This window comes from Myxine glutinosa, chromosome 11 (assembly GCF_964187855.1).
Source record: "Myxine glutinosa chromosome 11, kmMyxGlut1.1, whole genome shotgun sequence".
NCBI lineage: Eukaryota > Metazoa > Chordata > Myxini > Myxiniformes > Myxinidae > Myxine > Myxine glutinosa.
In genome coordinates, this window is record NC_136271.1 from 9,044,861 (window position 1) to 9,060,277 (window position 15,417).

The following is a 15,417-nucleotide window of genomic DNA, read 5'->3' on the forward strand; positions in this document are numbered from 1 at the left end:
CAACTCCCCTCATAGCCAGTCTGGTCTTGCAGTGCCGTAGCTACCTCCTATGTGGCTCTCTTTGCTTGTACGACTACACGTGCAGTACTGTACCGGTCACAATTGTGGACGTCCCTTCTCATGTGTCCTGCCATTTTCCGTGCCTCGCTGGTGGGGTTATCTGTCCTGGCTGTTCACATAACTTTCTGCTGGTGGTCCACATGCATGTTTGTCCCATGATGTGTGTCAGACCAGCTTGGCTGTGCACGTTTTACTCTCTGCTGGTGAAGGTAGTCGCACACCTTGCTGTCATTTGGTGGGTTCAGGTGTGCTTCCCTTTGTTTTCTTTTTGTGAAAGCTTTCATGAACGCCACTCGTCTCATTCATTTTATAGTGTGACAGTTTCTTGACTAGTGTTGTATCAGATTCCCTCTTTTGAAGATGTCAAGTTTGAAGCAGCAAGCCTTTTAGCAGAGCTCTACTGCCAGCAGGTAAATTTGACCACGTGTCGTTTGTTCTGCCCCCATCCCCGATATGATATTTTTCCTCACGTTCGAGTTAACGAAGCACTTTCGATTGATGCTAGTGCTTGAAATGAAAAGTTTGAGATTCTTGAAGTTGAATTGACCCCCCACCCCACCCCCCTTGAACAACTTGATCTCAATTGAACGTTTTATTTTGAACACGAATCAGAAAGCAAACCTGTCGTTTAACAGCACTTTGGCACTGAATTCATCTCGATCGCGCATGTGCAGAGAGGAGTGAGATAATGTTTTTACCTGTGTAGCTGTGAAATCAAAATCATTAGAAACGGGAAACATCACAACAGGCACGAAGAAATAATGTAACGTGTTAAATAAGGCGGTGTATATGACGCTGCATCAACGGTGGTGAACTCACGGAATTAATTTTTTTCTACAAGCTTTAAAATCTCAATTTTAATCAGTTGAATTACTTGAACACTGTAGAACACAAATCACATTATTGCCACTTTCAAAAACCTTTGTTTACTCGTACTTGGGCAAAATATTTCAGCATTTTACATCACATCACCTCGGCCAATGAAATTTGCCGCACGCAGACCCCAGCATTCTATCAGTACCAGCTAGAATACAAAGTTTTAAAAATGAGAGTAGACAATGCAGAACGTGTGGGAACTTCGGTGCAAGTACATCCCGGTTAGCAACGGCACGTGCTCGGACCCCAGTGAACGTCTCCTTATTATACACAAAATAACAAGACAACACTGATCCGTAGGTAAAGCGGAACTGAAACTTCCTGTTCCATGTTATTGCGATGGGTGTCTTGAATGGTGTACAGTTCGTCGTGCTTTGCTATTTTCTCTCCTTTTTAGTTGAAAAGGCGTATCATCGAATAGGTCATTCTTGTGTTGATTTGTATTGTATTGCCAATCATTTATCTGATGGAGTTCTTTATGAAAGCAGAAGGTTTATAATAATAGAGACCCTTAACAGAAAGTCGATGCGAGGGCGGTTTTTTTTGAAGACACAAGTTTTCTAAAAAAAATGTATGAACGTGGCTTTGTGGGAACATTGCATTCGGAATACCGTTTGTATTGGCAATACTTTCAAGATACGCATGAACTTTCTTCATTCAGTCAAGGTGAACTGATCAGAGAACGTGAAGGAAATGACTTTGTTGACTAATGCGATCAGTTTGCTAAAACTTGGCCGTAGCCACTTTTGCCCGTGGGAGAGAATCCTGCTTGCAGCAAGGTCTGTATCTAAAGATGCAGGTGGAATATAGCATTATACACTGGAATTGTGCACTCTAAACGTGGATATTGGCAAAATGCATTCTGACTCGAGGGTTTTAAAAGGACGTTGCGTTATATCGTAACTCAGAGAGAAAAGTACAAGCTGGTACATGAGTATGTTGGGACATGCTTTTATAAATTGACGTGAAGGTGGAAATCCAGAAACCTAAAAGAAATAGCAAACTTATTTTTCATGACAAATGCTGAAGCCCAGTTGCCCTGCTCAATGAAACGGAGTATTGATGGGTGCACCTTGGTCTTTATGCCTCTGAAAGGCCAAATTGTACTTTTTCTAAAATTGGTGCTTGCAGGGGATTATCGTGCTTTTGAAAACAGGGATGCCATTCCAAGGCAGTCACGGGAGTAAATCAGATCCAGGGAGACTGAAGTTTGCACATTTTGGTCAAAACAAACCGCACCGATCACGTTTTGATGTCCATGCGTACCTGATACACCGTTGTCACGGGATTGAACAGTAAAAGTTTATCTTTTTTGTTTTTACAAATCAATTGATCCAGTTGTTAGCAACTATCAAGCAAGGTTTTGGAGCAATACCACCTGGAGCTGCATGGAGGAACCATAAGACACCTTCAAATTTGTCATTTTTGCAAATGGCATTAGTGCAAACCTTAATAAAGCTGTGCGTATTGTCTGGATAGGTATTAATATCTCCAACACTTCATGGATGTTCTTCTGGCAAAGATGTGGAAATGTCTTTGTTCCAAAAAAATTTCGTAAATCCCAGATGGCCACCTTTCATTTCGACGGATCCGGTTCCATGAATACACACATAATACCCTGAGATCTCATTGATTTGGAGCAATCATGTGAAGTTTCAAGTTTATCGGTGTGGCGTTCTCCAAGAAATAGGAGTGACAAAATTTGCAGGAAAGGAAAGACTATTGATCCCAGCAAGAGCAATAGGCTTGCAGCTCCAGGTTTGGAAGCCTAATAAATAATAATAATAATTAATAAGATGACAGCAAACGACAAACTGGAATCGTGGGGATATTTATTTTATATTTGCTCAAATGGCGAGCCACTGACATGCACACACATATTGATTCTTGTATGAAGGTTTCTTTAAAATATTTATTAAAAAAACAAGATAAATTAAAAATATTTCCTATGGTTCCAAACTTTTGAAACATTTGACTCATGACTCACCCTGTAGAGTGTAGGTGGTCAATAATATCTGGATACCGTAATTAAGATAGCACACCTGTATGCAAGTGGCTGCAAGGCTCTGAGGTGGTTTCCTCGAGCCACATCGCTGTTGCTAGCGGAGCGGAAGGGTGGCGATAGTGCCAGAAGTTGGTGATAAACATGGGGCTTCTAGTTTTATTACTTGTTTGCTATTACAACGAACTCTGTTACTATTACAGTACTTCATATAATACATTTACTTAGATTTTATAAACATAAAGCATATATGGTACCCAGTTGAATTATTATTATTATTATTTCTTTCTTTCTTCAATTACATGAGCCTCAACTTTATTGAACGCTACCTCTTCCCCCCCCCCCCCCCCCCCACTGCCAGGAAACAAATCGTACTACCACCCTCGTAAGTGGTAATGGTGCATGTGTGCACACTTACGTACGAGCTGGTTGTCGCCTTCTTTGAAAGGGGCACACCAGTCATTGAAGCATGATGAAGAAAATGTGAAAAATGGCAGAAAACAAACAAACTGTGATCAACACTGTGTTCCACACACATGAATGCTAATCCATAAGAAAACAGGCCACGCTCTTGGTGGCTGTGGCTAAGCTAATGGTAAACGTACTGTGGCATGGATGAGCTGTCGTGCCCAATGTGATGCTTCATAGCTGAAGAGATACAAATATATATTTTAGTAGATTATTAATTTATTTAATTTGCTTCCATGCTCTCTTGAAACACATACCCTACTATTGAAGGAAAATAATTGCTGGGTGAGGGGATATGGGAATTGGAGCTTATGTCCTCATGGATCAAAAATGCCAGACTTGGTGTGTTGACATTCTGTGCATTTCAACAAATGGCAATTAGGTTAATAAAACCTAAGTTTACTTCAGTATTTCCACAGTGCATGCCTCATGTGAGTACATAAACATCGTGTGAAAATACAGCCAAATAGCATAAATTGATAAGTTCATTTTAAATATATCTAATTAGAGAGAAATAACATAACTCGACATCTGGTTGATATCAAACTTCCGGTTAAGGAAGATGCACTACCTTCAGAAAATGTGACTGGATCTGGCAAAAGCAGAGCTTGGGGGCAAAAATCAAAATTTAGATTTTGATATCATCTGATTCCCCATGCTTTTCTCTTTCATTTGATATATACATTATGTTAATTGGATGAAAATTAACGAAGTTATGGTATTTTAATGACAATTATATTTTCGTTTAAACAATGGAGATAATTAGGTTCAAAGTTCACAATACAGTTCACACGCACAAAGAATGTGCACACGTAGAGCTTTTCGTTTATACCAAACATGTGTCAAGGATCTCCTTCGAATTACGATGTATGGCTCGTAGTAAAACATCGAAATTTCGCGATCTTCGTGACTTTCTGAGCACATTTTGGGAATGACATTTTAGATTCTTTGTCGAATTTCACAAATTATCTGTTGTTTCTTTGAAAAATGTTGTTGTGCATAATAATGTAGAGAAGTTACTCTTTCTATCCATATTGAAATCTCAATTTGGTCCCTGTGGTCATATTTTCTCTTCGGCTTTTTCTCGCTAAGAGAAATGCCCCCAAGTGTCTGCTTTTGCCAGAGCCAGTCACAAATATTCACACCCCCTTTACTTTTTTCACATTTTGTTGTGTTACAGCCTAAATTTAAAATTGAATAAATTGAGATTTTTTTGTCACTGATCCACACATAATACCCCATAATTTCAAAGTGGAGGGTTTTTTTTTAATAGAAATTATTACAAAATTATTTAAAATGAAGCACAGAAATATCTAAGTTACATAAGTAATCAACCCTCTGAGTCAGTACTTCATGGAAGTGCCTTTAGCAGCGATTACAGCTTCGAATCTTCTTGGGTATGTCTGTATCAGCTTTGTACATCTGGATTTGGGGAGTTTCTCCCATTCTTCTTTGCTGTTTTGCTCAAGCTCCGTCAAGTTGGATTGGGAGCGTCGGTGAGCAGCAATCTTCATGTCTTTCCATCAAGTTGGATTGGGAGCGTCGGTGAGCAGCAATCTTCATGTCTTTTCACAGAGATTCAAGATTCAATACTTTATTACCACATCAACTTGACAGTTGTTACGAATTTGAGGTAGTGTGCTCTTAAAAACAAAACAAAACAAAAAACCATACATTAATGGGGCACGATAAACCTCCAAACATCCAAACATCTCAATGGGATTCAAATCTGGGCTTTGGTTTTGCCACTTGGGGAACTTTCACATTCTTGTTCTGAAGCCATTCCAGTGTTGCTTTGGCTGAATGCTTGGGGTCATTTTCCTGTTGGAATGTAAATTTTAGTCACAGTCTAAGGTCATTTGCACTCTGAAGCAGGTTCTCCTCAAGGATTTGCCTCTATTTGGCACCATTCCTTGTTCCCACTATCCTTACAAGTCTCCCAGTCCCTGCCGCTGAAAAGCATCCTCATAGCATGATTCTGCCACCACCCTGCTTCACAGCATGGATGGCGTTAGATGGGTGATGAGCTGTTCTCGGTTTCTGCCAGACATATAATGCTTTACATTCAGGCCAAAGATTTCAATTTTTGTCTCATCAGACCACAGAATATTTTGCCTGTTCTCTCAATGTTTCATGTGCCTTTTTTCAGACTCCAGGCATGCTGTCATATGCCTTTTTCTCAGGAGTGGCTTCCGTCTGACCACTCTCCCATAAAGCATAGATTTGTGCTCCAGAGACTTGTCATTCTGGCAGGTTCTCCCATCTTAGCCAAGGAACTTTGTAGTTCTGTCAGAGTGGCCATTGGGTTCTTGGTTACCTCCCTGACAAGAGTCCTTCTTGCCCGGTTGCTCAGTTTAATCGGATGGTCAGCTTGAGGAAGAGGCTAGGTAGTTCCATATTCTTTCCATTTCCTAATAATGGAGCTCACTGTGCTCTTGGGAACTTTCAACACTAGAAATTGTTTTATACCCTTCTCCAGATTTATGCTGCCTCACATTTCTATCTCGGAGTTCTACGGACAGTTCCTTGGACTTCATGGTCGAGTTTCTGCTCTGACCTGCACTGTCAACTGTGGGACCTTATATAGAAAGGTGTGTTTATTTCTAAATCATGTCCAATCAATTGAATTAGCCCACAGGTGGACTCCAATCAAGTTGTCGAGACATCTCGAGGATAAATAGAACGGCACTCCAGTAGAGAGCATACCTCCACCTTGTTGGCCATATCACTCAATGGTGAATCATCACTTAAAAATTTATACTAGCTGGATCTGGATCTTCACCAAAATTGAATCGATTCTTCCTTGTCTCACACACACAACCGGTCCACCAAGTCTCGTCCAAATCCGTCCACAACTTTTTGAGATATCCTGCTATGCATAGTTTTTGGCCCTATCTCCCAATAGTGAAGAATCACTTAAAAATTCTAGTAGCCGGATCTGGGTCTTCACCAAAATCTAATCATTTTGTCGGTGTCAAATACACTACATCTCTGCCAAATTTCGTCCGAATCCGTCCACAACTTTTTGAGATATTTTGTTCACAAACGGACAGACAGGGGTGAAAACATAACCTCCATCCATCTTTGGTGGTGGAGGTAATAAAAGGAAATTGGATGCACCTGAGTTCAATTTGGAGCGTCATAGCAAAGGGGTTGAGTACTTATTGACCCAAGACATTTGAGCTTTTAATTTAAAATTTTGTAAAAATAGCCAAAAAAATTCCACTTTGACATTATGAGGTATTATGTGTTGATCAGTGACAAAAAAATCTCAATTTAATCCATTTTAACTTCAGGCTCTAACACAGCAAAATATGAACACAGTCAAGGGGTGTGAATACTTTCTGAAGGCTCTGTATATGCCTTTCACTGTAGCTTTTGCTTTTAGTAGGTATTCTTGTTGTTCTCCCTCTCTTCTATCACCTTTTAGGTGACATGCATGCACATGTACATAATATGCACGTATACATATTGCATGTTTGCCCTTCAGAACCAGAGAAAGCATAAGCATGTAACATCCGAACTACCTCGTTAATTTGTTTATGTTGCAGAAGCAATGTAACCTGGTGTCAATTAGCTTAAAAGAACGGTTCACTTGCTACATGCAGTCCAGGCAGTGTTTTTTTTATTTGTAAGAGCGATGATGATAACTCGCTTGCTCTTCGCAAAGAATGCCGTCGGATCTTTCGTGGCAAAGTCTGAAACGTCCAATGGCTAATGCCAGCTGAGGGACATCCTGTTTAACGTGCATCTGAAGGATGGTACGCACATTGATGTATTACTCTGCCTGCGAAACAGTAGGGTGATAGTTTATTGATTGAACTTGGGCTCGACAGTTCAGAGCTCATTGATACAATAGCAGATTTGGAGTCTGCTTTATTTTTGGTCTGTGTTTTTTGTCTTTTACTCAATACTTTTTTTTTCCCTTAAAAAAATTTTTTTTTTGGGTTCTTCTTTTTCTCTTTCTTTGTTTGCGGAGAGGTGAACTCTTGCAAATAGTTTTTGTGAGGTTCGCTTGGCTGTGCCTGGTTGGTTTTGAGTGGTAGCAGCTAAAACGCAAGTCCTATCCAGTTTCCTTCTGATGACTCCATCATTACCTCTTGATTGGTCCAATGCTGTACAGCAAGTCACCGATTTGCGTCGTTTCAAAAGAACGTCATTAACACATAATGGGACAATAGTCAATTTAAGTCACGCTTGTCCGATTACAAGGTCATTCAAAAATTTTAAGTGCAGTGCTGTAGTGTGCCTTCTAAAAAATATTTCATAGATTAACGCACCGTCTGCCATTGTATCGCTTCACCCGCTAGTGAAGAACCGAGAACATGGCAAGCACTCGGTGGATGCTGCGTCGTTTTATCTCCCAGTCTTACATGGTTTCCCCTGTGGTGAATTTCACCTGGGTATGTACTTAAGTTTGGCTAATATATTCTTAAGTAAAGGTTAAGTTAAGTTAGACACTATGTTTGCCGTCAAACGGTATACTGTACTGTATAAGTGAAATGTAATGGAGTTTCTAGTTCAGAAAAAGACAAATTAGAAACCTAAACGAGGAACTATCTACATATTGTATCTACAAAATGGTGAAATTTTTGTTCCCATCTTTATACCTCTCTACATTTCCTTTCCCTTTCTTCCCAATTCACCTTGATTTCCTCCGCAAAATACCACCTCTTTCCTTGCATGTATAATAAATATATTGATTCCCTTAAAGATTTACCTGTGCTCATTGCAGAAGAAAGATGTAAACAATTGCTGCAATTATTCGGTCTTAAGAGTGCGGAAAATAAACATTAAATATGTAAGGATTTTTGTGTGATTTGAACCCCGGTTCCTGCCCCAGGAGGTGGGGATTTGGGAGGGGTCAAAACGGGGAAATTTTTAACTCATAATTTGATGTTGGGTTATTTCTGGTGGAAATTTTGTGTCAATTTTCAACTTGGTGGGAAGCGTGGGGATTCGCAATGACACACCATCGACTTCACTCTAGATCGTAATTGCATGCACAATTTTTTGCAACGAGCAAGCTGCTCAGTCTGAATAATTTCTTTTTAGCACTAGCTCCCAAACTTTCTTGTCCAAACAAATGTGTTTGTACTCTCTTATGTCAACACACTTTTCATACCATGGAAATCACAAACAACCGAGCTGTGTTGTTTTACATTTCAATGCCAATAAGCGCTCGACATGCAACACCTGTGGCCAACTTTTCATAAGCTCAGCGAGTATATCAGATTTTTTTTTTTTGTTCTTTTCACTGGGTGTGTTTTAGCAGGAAGGACCAACCAATCAACTTCCAGTACTTTTCCTTAAACCTGGGGCAATTTAATTGGAAAAAGAGATTTGGACATTCTCAGTGGGTGATCTTCATTCAGTTGCACATTTGTTGTTGGGACAGTCAGCCTATGGTTTCTTAACGTTTTCTTCCCCAAACTTTCAGCAGACTCCGTTTACCACTCGCTGGCTATTCGCTAATCACGTGGAAACACATTGGGAATACTTCTCCGACTCCATTTTTCTTTTCATGGATGTTCTCCCACTGTAAACTCCATTGTGTTTTGCATCTGTGCAGCCTATCTTCCACATGTTTGTTAATTTTACTGCAGAGTATTTACTCTTCCACGCTGTTTGTGTTAGCTTGAGGCTGTCGTCTTTTCTCCCATGGAGATTTAATATCTTGCAGCGCATTGTTGTCTTGTATGTTACAGGATCGTCCCGTTTCATACTTTACTGGGACACCATTTGTGTCTATGGTCATGCTGTGTCGTGTCCCACCATCAAGTCCGTGCTGTGTTTGTGCCGTGTGATGTCCCACCCAAGGGGAGGTCTGATCGGTCTCAGCAGGCTGATAGGCTTTTGATTCACCGTTCAAATCACCCTTACACATGTGCTGGCAGCTCGCAAGAGATGGTCTTACAGTTTTGAGCGGCGGCTGTTTCTTCCACTTTTATTGTGGTGATGGCATCCTCTCTCAATCGTGGCAGATAACCACAAGATCTATAGCCATCTCTGCTGTTTCATAACAGTGCTCTGTAAAATGTTCCAAACACCAAAGCAAACATTGTGTCTGCCCGATCCACACTCGGGTATTTCGGAGAAAGCTCATCCAATTTCTGCAAGCTTAGTCTTTCGGCCATTGGTGTAGCATGAAACCATCTCTGTTTGTATTACTACAACCACCAAAGATGCATCAACTAGGCATACATTTGGAAAATCGTAAATAATTTGCTGTTTGAGTTCAATTGTACCGCAATGTAACCCATAGACAGTACAAATATGGCGGTCGACTTCTGAGAGTGACATCATGGTTAAGTGTGAAGAAGAAGAATATTTCGACTTTTAATCGCAAAATTACTGACTTTATAAATCGGCAAACGACACATCACATCTCTTTTGTTGGTTATCAAGGGATATATTAGTGTTTCGGCGGTCTGTGCGTTTGGTTTCCCCTTTAAATATCCATTTTCCCACGCCAGATGAAGACTTCTCAAATCATCAGTCACACATGTGTTGTTTTGCCTGATTTAGGTGTTTTTGCTTTCTCGGTTTGATTGATCAGTTCACAGTAAACATCTTAATGTCCTGAGTGATATTATAGAAATGGTGAGTTGGTCACTAGTCAAAAAGTTCGTTCATTTTTTTTACTGTGATGCACAAAAGTTCTACACCTGGCTGAGTGTTTGTGCCTTTTCATTTCAATGTACGGAGTAGGTGTGTAGGCATTGTCACATTGTGTTTTTATTGTGCCAACAGAACTTGGTTGACTCTGCAAAGCCACTTCTCCGTAAAGCCATCCAGATTTCCCAACAGACACCCTACTGGCATTGTCGGCTCCTCTTTCAGTTAGCTGTAAGTACATGCCATGATTCTCTCGCCCCTTCCTGGCCTCTAACTTTTTTGTTTTGTGCTTTTTGGAAAAAGTCAATTTTACTTTGGAGTTAAAATTTGATTCTAAATTACATGTTAAAAGTTCTTTTTTAAAAACCTTTTTAGCATAGTGCAATGACAATTTTTCTTTCTTGTTTGCAGTGTTAAACTGGCATCTGTTAACACTTAAAAAAGTACAAATCCTTCTAGCTTTGTGCAGGCTGACAAGCAGATGTTCTTCCTCATTACAGCATCCCGTATAAAAGTGGTCAGTGTTATAGGTACGAGAAAACTACAATGTCAACCTTTTGGGCTGGCTCGCTTGCAAAGAGCGTCATCTGCAAACACATGTCCTGTTGGCCGTTGTTAGCACGGAGGAGATACCCCAATCTCTGAATAAGCTGGCCACTCCTCCTTGAGGACATATATCATGTATAAACTCCTATTCTAATATCAAACCAGGAACCGTGTGCCTCACTGGTTATATAGCTGCATGGATCCTGTCCAATAGAATGCGTTCCCCACCCACTATCCCATCTGTCGTCCACACAAATCGATCTTGAGAGGCAGACAAAACAATTGCACCACAAAGATATTTGAGCTATTTTGCATTGCACAGGTGTCAAAGCAGACCACCTTTCACGATAACCTGCACACTGCCTCACCCCTCCGGCCGAGCTGACATAAAAGGTTGAGAATGCAGTATTCTGTTGCTTTAGCTGGATGATCTTGTTCTTATTTTTTTGTGTGTAATTCTGGCTGCCTCTCAAGATCTGCTTCTGTGGACGACGTGTGTTGGTGTGTGACAAACACATCTTGTTGGTCAGGGTCCATGAGGCAATAGCCGTTGTAACACATGGCTCCCAGTTCTACAGCAACGTGAGGATTTACATGCACAGTATAAGCAATTCATTATTTTTAATTTCCTTGTTTTCATCTTGTTGTATAATCCTTTTTCGATGTGCCATCATGAGGTTGCTTAATGTAGTTTTCATTTTTGCCACACGGTGGCATTCCCATACCAAGAATGGCACCAATCACTTGAATTGCAGTTATACCAGGTTTCCCTTTGGCTTTTATCCACTGTTGAAGAATGTTCATTTTGCCAACTAACCGAAGTAAGAATGTGCCACAGATTTCTCCCTTTTCTGCATTGCTGTCATTTGTATCTTTGCATTGTATCTTGCAACTTTAAGCAATTGGAATTTTTAAAACATTGAATAGATACAAAGCTCTTTCTAATCACTGTATTGTTCAATGACTCAATTGCTCGCTCGCTGACTCGCTCAATTGCTCACTGACTCGATTGCTCGCTCGTTGACTATTGCTCGCTCGTTGACTATTGCTCGCTCGTTGACTATTGCTCGCTCGTTGACTGTTGCTTGCTCGTTGACTGTTGCTCGCTTGTTGACTCTATTGCTCACTCGTTGACTCTATTGCTCGTTTGTTGACTATTGCTCGCTGGCTCGCTCGCTGACTCGATTGCTCACTGACTTGATTTATTGCTCAGACTTGATTGCTTGCTCGCTGACTCGATTGCTCACTGACTCGATTGCTCACTGACTCGATTGCTCACTTGTTGACTCGATTTCTCACTCGCTTGTTTGCTCACTGACTCGATTGCTCGCTCACCGACTCGATTGCTCACTGACTCGATTGATTGCTCAGATTTGATTGCTTGCTCACTGACTCGATTGCTCACTGACTCGATTGCTCGCTCATTGACTCGATTGCTCACTCACTCGCTTGTTTGCTCGCTGACTCGATTGCTCACTGACTCGATTGCTTGCTCATTGACTCGATTGCTCGCTCACTCGCTTGTTTGCTTGCTGATTTGATTGCTCATTGACTTGATTGCTCGCTCGCTGACTTGCTCGCTGACTCGATTGATTGCTCATTTGCTTGGTAAAGGTTTATCTTGATCTCGTCTGTCCATAAAACCCAACTGCGACTCTACTCTAATCTGGCCTTTCTATTTTTGGTGCTGATGAGAGGTTTGCATCTTGCGGTGGAGCCTTTGTAATTCTGCTGCCGAAGTCTTCTGCGAATGGTGGATTGTGATACTTTCACCTCACCCCTGCGCTATGGAGGTTGTTGGTGATGTCACTGACAGTTATTTTAGTAGGGGTTTTCTTCACAGCTCTGATTTTTTTTTTTGTCATCAACTGCAGTTGTTGTCCCCTGTCGCACAGCGGAGCAAAAGGGGGACTATGGTTTTCCCCTCCGTCCGTGTGTCTGTCCGTCCGTTCGTGCGTGCGGGTGTGCGTGTTTGCGTGCGTGTGTGCGTGCATAAGCGAAGGACCGCATTCGAATTTGGTGTGTGGGTGCAACCCACGTCCAAATCCAAGATGGCCGCCGCCATGTATGTCTGATGCCATGTATGTCTGAACCTTGTGAGATGAACATCTTGAAAAATAAGCGAAGTACCAACTTCTAATTTGGTGTGTGGGTGTATCTCGGCATAAGGAAGACCGCTATTGTAAATTGGGTCGCCACGTCAAACTCCAAGATGGTCGACACCATATATATGTCTGAACCTTGTGAGTGAAATATCTTGGAAAATAAGCAAAGTACCAACTTCTCATCTGGTGTTTGGGTGTATCTAGGCACAAGGAAGAAAGCTATTGAAAATTGGGTCGCCACGTCAAAATCCAAGATGGCCGCCTCCATGTATGTCTGAACCTTGTGAGCGAAATATCATATCATAGCATGTTTTCTGCGTCTTCCACTTTGTCAACTCATATCACTTCACCGACGGGGGACCGAGGCGTAACGCTTGTTTTCCTTGGCCGACCTGACCGTTGTCCATTGCTAAGTACACGAGTAGTTTCTTTTTCAAGATATTCCAAATTGTTGCATTTGCCTTGCCCAATTTTTGTGCTCTGGTTCGAATTAAATCCTTCTGTTCTTTCAGCTTCCAAATTGCTCAGACATTTCTCTGCTCTTCATGTTGGTTTATGCCTATTGACTCCAAAAGCAAAACCAAGACTAGACATTCACAACTCTTTTTATGTTGAAACGATCAATGCAACAAGAAACACCTGCCATCATTTGTTTCAATACTTATGCTTACCTAAAAGGGGGGACTGAAAATATAAAGTGCTATTGTTATACAATGATAAAACATAAATCCATAGAAATACCAAGAAATAAAAACTGACCTTCCCCACTCTTGCCTCATATTCATCTTTTGATCTCAAATCCAAATTTCCTGAGTACTGTAATGTATAATATATAATATATAACCACCTTTAGAGGCCATTTTCCCCGCAAGCGGGGGTTGGCCTTTTTCGGGGACCGTGGTTGTTGTTGTTTTTTGGTCCCCTTTTTGAAGCAATGTTTTACGGCCGGATGCCCTTCCTGACGCCAACCCTTTTTGTCGCCTTTTTACGACAAACAGGGAATTACCAGTGAACTGGTACTCAATTTGCCGACCTCGGAAGGATGACAGGCTGAGTCAACCCCCTGGCGTTAATTCAGCGATTGACCGGGATTCGAACCCAGGATCCTAGGATCCTAAGCCCTCACCCTAGCCGCTTGCCCAACACCAGGGCTTGTACCTAGCCTAGCTTGCACCAATGTATATCAAGCAATAATAACAAATTTGACCTCACTGTACCGATATTTATGGAGGGCACTGTAAAAGTGTTTAATGGAGCTGTGGCGTGTGTGTGTGTTTTTTTTTTATTAATAGTCATAAGGATAATCATAACATGACCCCCCCCAAATCCACCCTTCCCACCCAAACCTTTGCCTCACACTAACTAAACACACCTGCCTCCCTTGCCACTTCTATAGGGAGTAGGTGCTTCTAGTTTTATTTGATGGACAAAGTGGACCATTTTAACTTTTGGGCGTTAAATTGTTAAAAAATAAAATTTCCCCTCTGTTTACTTGTGTATGTTAATTTCATATTTTTTTGGCATATAATTATTTTTTAACTTGTAAAAATTTCCAAAGTGCCCTCTGCTTGCTATCTACGACACGGGCTAGTTTTTTTGTTGGGGGTTACTGGTGTGGCGTTCGCGTGGGTATTGCATCTCTCTGTATTTATTATTATCATTGATCAATTATTATTTATTGGTCACGTTTTAACAGATTATTTATTTATTTCTTTGTTTTGTGATATTTCTTTCAACTGCAACTTTTCAATGGTCATTGAGTTTTGCCACTTGGTATCCCTGGTGTTGGGCTAGCGACTAGGGTGCCAGCTTAGGATCCAAGGATCCTGGGTTCGAATCCCGGTCGATTGCTGAATTAACGCCAGGGGGGTTGACTCAGCCTGCCATCCTTCCGAGGTCGGCTAATTGAGTACCAGTTCACTGGTAATTCCCTGCTTGTCGTAAAAAGGCGACAAAAAGGGTTGGCGGCAGGAAGGGCATCCGGCCGTAAAACATTGCTTCAAAAAGGGGACCAAAAAAAAACAAACAAAAAAAAAACCAAAAAAAACCCCAACAAACAACAACAACCACGGTCCCCGAAAAAGGCCAACCCCTGCTTTGCGGGGCAAAATGGCCCTCTAAGGGTGTTTTTTTAAATATATTGAGTTTTGCCACTTGGGAAGCTACAGTCACGTGAAAAAAATAAGTACACCCCATGTAAAGTTTTGACTTTTTCAACATATTTCAACATACAGCTATTTGATCTTCATTTCAACAATATTGATAGATAAAGGTGATATAATATAACAAATATCATGAAACATTTACATTTTGTAGTCCATTGTATAATTCAAATAAACATAAAAGCAAATTTCGCATGTGGAAAAAGTAAGTACACCCTTGGCTCTAATAGGTGGTATTGCCCCCTTTGGCAGAAACAACCTCAAGTAGGCGTTTTTTATAACTGTCGACCAGTCTCTGACATCGACTGGGAGAAATTTTTCCCCACTCCTCCATGCAGAATTCTTTCAGCTGTGCGATGTTTGAGGGGTTTCTTGCATGCACAGCTCGTTTCAAATCCCCCCACAACATCTCGATGGGATTTAGATCCGGGCTTTGACTTGGCCATTCCAGCACCCTCCATTTCTTTATTTTCAGCCATTCCTTGGTGGATTTACTGGTATGTTTAGGGTCATTGTCATGTTGCAAGGTCCACCTTCGGTTGAGCTTCAACTCTCTGACAGATGGCCTCACATTATCCAC

At 41.1% G+C, this 15,417-nt stretch overlaps 1 protein-coding gene across 3 annotated transcripts in view; it reads left to right on the forward strand.

Moving 5' to 3' along the window:
• Positions 1-15,417, forward strand: part of MAU2 (MAU2 sister chromatid cohesion factor) — a 297,343-nt gene that overhangs the window by 3,306 nt on the left and 278,620 nt on the right. The window contains exons 3-5 of one of the 3 annotated variants that reach the window (XM_068129792.2): positions 405-470; positions 3,300-3,323; positions 10,160-10,255. In XM_068129792.2, coding sequence (XP_067985893.2) covers positions 405-470; positions 3,300-3,323; positions 10,160-10,255 — 186 coding nt within the window. Of the gene's footprint in view, positions 1-404; positions 471-3,299; positions 3,324-4,854; positions 4,952-10,159; positions 10,256-15,417 lie in introns of those variants that run through there. The other 2 variants (XM_078786386.1, XM_078786387.1) reach the window with 2 other exon arrangements.